Source organism: Neolamprologus brichardi, chromosome 18 (assembly GCF_056152115.1).
Source record: "Neolamprologus brichardi isolate AB-2024 chromosome 18, ASM5615211v1, whole genome shotgun sequence".
Lineage (NCBI taxonomy): Eukaryota > Metazoa > Chordata > Actinopteri > Cichliformes > Cichlidae > Neolamprologus > Neolamprologus brichardi.
In genome coordinates, this window is record NC_142121.1 from 24,165,940 (window position 1) to 24,172,724 (window position 6,785).

At 39.6% G+C, this 6,785-nt stretch overlaps 1 protein-coding gene across 1 annotated transcript; it reads left to right on the top strand.

Annotated features, from left to right (window-relative positions):
- The first annotated feature begins 23 nt into the window (after positions 1–23).
- Positions 24–6,505, top strand: prkab2 (protein kinase, AMP-activated, beta 2 non-catalytic subunit). Its single transcript, XM_006786605.2, has 8 exons — positions 24–472; positions 1,606–1,792; positions 1,908–2,065; positions 2,193–2,286; positions 2,615–2,729; positions 3,031–3,164; positions 3,291–3,359; positions 3,850–6,505. Exons 2-8 carry the CDS (start codon positions 1,634–1,636, stop codon positions 3,925–3,927), a joined length of 807 nt encoding a protein of 268 aa, XP_006786668.1. The 5' UTR covers positions 24–472; positions 1,606–1,633; the 3' UTR covers positions 3,928–6,505.
- The last annotated feature ends 280 nt before the right edge of the window (positions 6,506–6,785 follow it).

A 6,785-nucleotide genomic window follows, 5' to 3' on the forward strand; every position in this document is an offset into this window, starting at 1 on the left:
CAGTTATTTATTTTATTTTACTGAAGTTCCTTGTGGGTGTCTCTTAACCTTCTTCATTTTGTGGCGTTTTTGTGATAGATGTTTTCTTCCTGGCGACCTTCAGCCTTTTTTCCTTTTTTTTTTTTCGGTTATTTGAACAGTTTTTGTCCTAACCGCTCTCCGTAGTCGCGGCAGCACTGAGCTCTCTGCAGTTGTTGTAGAGAGGTGGGCCCGCCCTCCGCTAAAACACAAACTAAAGTCAGTGTGCAGATAGGTGGAGAGTGTTGGTGATTTTTCCCCGTCTGCCACAACTTAATGGTGAAAAACTAGTGTCTGTTGCGGCGCAGATAAACGGAGCAGACAGCTTGGTCGTTTGCTTGTAGACAGTGACAGCTAGCAGTTAGCTAACTTGAACTCCAAACAGCGGCTAAAAATATTCTCCTGCGAAGTGACCTGAGGTGGACACAGCAGAACAGCTGGTGGGGAAACTACGGTAGGTTTCAGTCAGCAAGCTGTACGAGTACTCGTAATTATTTACTAATGGCAAAATTGCGTATGTGTTATTTTAAGTTCTGTGGTGAAAACTTGTTGATTTGGCGGTAGCTTAGCTAGTGGGCGTTAACTAACGGAGGCTTTCTTACTACGTTATGTCTGAAAGCATGATTGTGTTTACGTTAGGCGGTTTATGATTCAAGTCCAGACACACGGCCAGAAGACAGACCCTGTTTCACTTTTCTGTCTTTATCCGTCTACCGACCGGTAAGCCGGTTAGCCCCACTGCAAAGGCGTTTAGCTTTTTTGCCTGAGTCAGGCTGCTGCTCATCGTGTTAAGATGGTGTTTGTCATGCTGAACAAATAGTTTCATGTAACAGGTTCAGTTTGTATTTAAACATGTGTCACAATAGCCTTTCTGTGATGTATTTGTCTTTTGGATAAATGGAGATCGACTATGGTGTCTATTCAAGAGATCTTCATATTCATATCTTGTTTTCAATTTGTTGTCAGCAGCATCAAAAGTTTTGTACTGATGTAGATCTGTTAAATTAGAGATATATAAAAAACAGATAGTTCCACACTGAAAACCACAAAAAAATGAAAAGTTTATCAGACATTAAAGGCTGGATTAAAAAAATTAAATAAAATATTTCTCTATTGACTGATTGTAATAAAACAAAAAGGCACATAACAAATATAAAAAAAGAAATATTGACCAGCAGTAAAATGTTTAACATGGAAGAAAAATTCATTAAAAAAAATAATAATACTAAGCTAAAAATGATTTTTTTAAAAACTAGATAAAAGACAATTACATTTTTTTTTTTAGTTACATTTTTTGTTAAATTTTAAAAAGAGAAAGTAGTGTCACCTTTTAGCTGTTTGTTGAACAGCTAAAAATGAAGAACCAGAAAACCTGGGGGGGTCTTCCTGCTTCATAGACAAACTGTGTTTCATCCATATCAGATGTATACAATTTATAATGGGGGGAAAACAGGAGATTACCATGAGCTATTAAGATGTCTAGTGCTGATTTCTGCCTACAGTCTGTTTGTCTCTTCAAGTCTTTTTCTTGTTTCTGAAAGATCTTGCTTTTTGCTTAAACACATAATGGATTTTCTTTATTTCCAGTGGCACTGCAAAAAAAAAGTGAAGCACCATGGGCAACACAAGTGACAGAGTGGCTGGAGATCGGCATGGTGCCAAGGCCCATCGCTCAGACAGTGGCAGCAGTTCCAAAGACCAAGAACCCAGCAGCAAGATGGTGGACAGCACAGATGACCCCAACACCTTCAACACGCATGGACCCGAATTGAAGGTATGCAGATTATAATATTGAAACACGTTTGTCTTCCACACCACTTCCTTAGATTTGAAAGCTTTATTTTCTCAAAACAGCTTATATTTGAGATTTATATGTTTACTACTTTCAGGCATCAGGAGAGAAAGAATTCACCCCAGATTTGGATGATCTGGTTAAAACTGGTCCTCAGGCTCGCCCCACTGTGATCCGCTGGGCCGGAGGTGGGAAGGAGGTCTACATAGCTGGTTCTTTTAATAACTGGAACACAAAGATACCACTAAATAAAAGGTAAACAGGAAGTGGATAACAGTACGTTATCACATTCATTATCTTTTATAAGTAAAGCTGTAGCTTGAGAGTTTGTAGATAAACGTTTCTGATATCACACTAATACATTCTCTTACTTTCTCCTAAGCCATAATGATTTTGTGGCAATTCTGGACCTGCCCGAAGGAGAGCACCAGTACAAGTTTTTTGTAGATGGACAGTGGGTGCATGATCCATCAGAGGTACAGTAGCTTCATTTTTTTCCCCCATTAACTTATTCATGCACACTGCATTTTGGCATGGTGCAGAGACCTCTGACAGTTCAAAAAGGAAGGGACACATTCCTTTGTGGAAATTTAGGATTTAAATTTCATCCATCTTGTATTGTGTTATCCTCACAAAATGTGGACTTTGAAACCTCAGAGGGACTGTAAAGCTTTGAAAAGCCCTTCTATTCGGTGAAAGCTGCTAAATAGCTCTTTTGCCTTAGGGAAAACTGTGCAGGAAACTGCTAATTTTACACATGCTTCCTCATTTCCTCTGTGATGATTTCTCTCTCTTTTTCGGCAGCCGGTGGTAACCAGCCAGATGGGAACTATCAACAACTTGATCCATGTGAAAAAGTCTGACTTTGAGGTGTTTGACGCCCTTCAGGTCGACTCTTTGGAGTGCTCCGACACGTCAGGTCAGCCTGCTCTGTTATTGAATTATTTAGTCAACTAAAGGTAATCAGCATGTGTAAATAGTAACTGGAAAGTGCCTTGTCATATTGCAGCATGCCTTTCCTGACCTTGCACTAACAGTCCCAGCAATTTAAGTCTTAATACAGCTCCCAGGAAAGGAGTTGAATAATAAATGCCAAAATAAATACAACAATAAAGAATACAGCTTTTTTTTATTGTTGTTGTTAGTGTTTAATTGGTCAGTAGCTGTAGAGTAAAGTGTGTATGTGAAATGTCATGTAAATGTGATTGCTGTATCTTTAGACCTGTCCAGCTCTCCTCCTGGTCCGTATGGACAGGAGCAGTATGTCTTCAGACCTGAGGAGCACTTCAAAGCCCCGCCCATCCTCCCGCCTCACCTCCTTCAAGTCATTCTCAACAAGGACACCAATATATCTGTGAGTATCTACACCTTTCGCACCTTTCTCTCAGTTTACAAATCAGATATAATTTTTTAACCCTGATGTGACTCATCTTTTCGTGTTACTGTTTTCTTTGTGACTTTTCCTCCTGTCTGTTGTTAGTGTGACCCTGCCCTGCTGCCTGAACCCAACCATGTCATGCTAAATCACCTATATGCACTTTCAATAAAGGTAGGTTTACTTGCAGCAGAATGACTCAGGACTCCCATTTTCACTGAAGTTAGTAGTTGCTCCCCCACCCCCTTTTTTCTTTTTGTTAAATGTTCCAGCATGTTTACATGAACATGATTTTTAATCATATCAGTTTTATATCAGTTCTTTCAGTCCTTGTGCAGACAAAGGGAAGATGTTCTGCTTTAAAGGGGGAAGCTGGTAGGGGTTGTCAGTGGTGTGAATCGTTTCACACCAGTGACTACATTCAGAACTTACTTCTACAGTTTTCTTGCATTATTTTTATTTATTAGGTAATTGATCAGTTAGGTGGTTCAATGTGAGCCAAACCTTTGGTGAGGTTTGTGGTAAATCGCGTATTCAACAGTAATCCAATATGTACGTAGTTGGTATTTTCACAAATTGAAGCATATTGCATTGTTCTGATGCTTTGGATCCGACTTAATGACAGCCTGTTTTTTGTTTGTTTGTTTTTTCCTCTCCTGGTTAGGATGGAGTAATGGTGCTGAGTGCGACTCACAGATACAAGAAGAAATATGTCACTTCTCTGCTTTACAAGCCTATCTAAACCTCAGCTCGGGTGCCCCCCAGTACTTTTAGCAGCATGTTTATAATCTGCTGTGGGGTTTTTTTTTGTTGTTGTTGGTTTTTTGTGCGTGTGAGTCTGTGTTGGTGTATATGCGTGTGTGTGTGTGCGTGCGCGCTTGTTGTTACATTTAGCTATATCTTGCACTGAAACAAGTTTACAGACGAGCTTAGAGGCCCATGGCTGTGACTTGGGTTTTAAAGAGGCTGCACTTCTGTCTACATAGGGCTCTAAACAATAGTAGCGAAGTGTGTGTGCCAGGTGTTGGAGAAAGCAATGAGAACCATATTGTGGCTTTTTACCTTTGACCTCTACAGACGGATAAGATCACTGTGTGTATTCAAGCGTTTGCTGGTCCTTGTGATTCATAATCATGTTTTCTGGGGTGCGAATCCTTGTTACACATGACTGTTTTTCAGGTAGAGAACCTGTAAATGATATGTTACGTTGGATTTTGGGTTTTAATTCAGTTGAGTTTGAATTTAATCAGTGTTGAGTGATTGTATTCACCTTTCCACTGATTCCATTAAGCTTTTAGCTGAGTAAATGGTGAATAACAGGAAGACTTAAACTGACACGAAGTCTAGGTCAACAGGCTGATGTGAAGAGCAACACATTTAGCATTGCTTGAACTTAAAGTGCAATAAAAAGCAGAAATACTACATTTTAGCTCAACCCAGAAGTATCATGTTTATTCTTGTTTAGCAAGCAGCAGGAACATCAGCTAGTGCTCAAACGTTTGCAACAACTTGGAGCTGACCTTGTTTGTGAAAGAAAAGCAAATTTCTTTTCATTTAATGTGACATTAAATTGATTAGCAGTTAATGGTTAATTAATTTATAGCTGATTATCTTTTAGTGGTCTGTCCACATGTGTGTACAGAGGCACATGTTTTGGAAAGAGAGAGGCTTTGGCGCCGCCACAGCAACTTCCAGTTGCTAGGGAAATCTGTGCATTTCCTAACCAGCTGAAAGTGGTTGCTGGTTTTCTCAAATGTAGTGATATGCCAAAAACCACCATGTGATTACTTTGTTCATAGATTATAACAGCTTCCATAGTTTTCAAGAAAGATGCTGATTTGTCTGTGAACACTTGATAATGACTCACCGACTGTTGTCCTTCAAAGTAAAAGCTATGACTTAGTGAGTGACTGAGGCTTAGCAGTCAGTTTCACAGCGACTGCCAGCAACCACACACAACAGGTTGTGCAATACTAATTTTTCCCTAACAACCGGTGGTTGTCAGTTGGTCTCCAACTGGTGTCTAGGCCCATGTAACTGAGGCCTAACATGGTCAGTCAGCCTTTTAAAATAATGATAACTTTGTATTAGTGAATACAGTTTGCCGGTCAAACAAGAGTGAAGGTTTCTACAATAAAAGAGAAAACTGTATTTATGAAAACGTTGTGTGTTATTTGAAAGGTTTTAATTATATTAGCTGAAAAATCAAATCTGACTTTCTTTAAAAAACAAGGACATTTCTGACCCCAGTCTGTGGGTCATGGTTTGTAGTTTTAAAAAAATGCAGAACCCACAGTTGGGTTTGATGCCATTTGTCGTTCAGTGGAATCTGCCACATACATTTCAGTATATGGTAAAGTTTTGGTCACTGCGGGAGGAGTACTCACCTGTTTTAACTGGGAAACCCACTTTCCACATGATGATGGTCAAAGGTCATTTAGTTCTGCTGTTGCCTTGATGTAAGTTTTCGAGCACTACCGTTCTTTGAGCAGGAGTGTCGATGTAAGCTTTTAACTATGCAGCAGACTACAGGATCTGATTTAGTCTAATTAAGATATTTTGCTGTGCTTTGTGTGTATCTGTATGGAGTTGTATTTATCAAACAGGATTACAGGAATGTACTGTATCTGTTACATGTACTGTATAGTTTTATACAGAGGCCTGTACACGCGAACAGTTTCACCTTGCTGCTTGGTATTGATTGCCCTTATAAAGATACATGGGGTGCACATTTAGAAAGTGACTGAGCGCGCACACCTCAAACAGTAGTCAGGGGCACATCATCAGATGAATCGACATGAGCAGAACTCAAGTGTTGTACAAAGTTTGCTTACCATGTGTATTCATAAAAGCATTTGAAGCTAATCTGTTTTGGTTTTTTTTGGTATGGTGGCTTTAAACGTTGTGTGTTCCACTTTTTCCGTTTGGTGTTTATTTGTCTGCATCTTAAGTACACTATATACCAACATCTGGTAAACTCCAGACTTGTAAAAGGGGCTTTCATAAATCCTGTTGGGTGTACAAGTGTTTTGTAAAAGGTAAGGCTAGCTAGGAAGTTTTGTCCAAAGAGTTTCATATGACAAGATGACAAGGGATTGTGGCAATGCAGCCAGATTCCCAGACATGGATTAAGTCCTAAATTCAAAGAAGATCCATGTCTGGTAGACTTGGCTGTTTTAAGGTTGAAACTGAAACTTGAATTTTACAGCGGTTTCATGAATGTTTTTAAAAATGCTTTGCAGAAGCAGTGTAAGGATCAACTGTACAAGGTTTTACTTGTTTGCATATAAATCAAAATAAAGAGGGTGCACTGATCCCATTTCCTCTGTCTTCTCTTTAACTTGACTCTTTATTGTATGTGTGGGTTTGTGGTTAAACATCTGTCCTTAATACCTGTTTTATTTCAGCCACCTAATTTTAAACCACTGGAGACAAAGTTGGAGAGGGTAAGATACACATGCACAGATGAGGGATGCTGAACAAATGGGATGAAGGGTTAAATTTGGTGCTGCAGGGCAGGAGGAAAGGAGGAGGACCACAGAGAAGATTCATGGATGTAGTGAAGGTGGTGTGACAGACGATGCTAGGGATGAGGTGAGA

Coding starts and splice junctions, on each gene's coding strand:
- prkab2 (XM_006786605.2), top strand. CDS start 1,634: ATGGGCAACACAAGTGACAGAGTGGCTGGAGATCGGCATGGTGCCAAG. Junction 2,066..2,192: donor AAGATACCACTAAATAAAAG/GTAAACAGGAAG, acceptor CTTTCTCCTAAG/CCATAATGATTTTGTGGCAA. Junction 2,287..2,614: donor GGGTGCATGATCCATCAGAG/GTACAGTAGCTT, acceptor CTTTTTCGGCAG/CCGGTGGTAACCAGCCAGAT.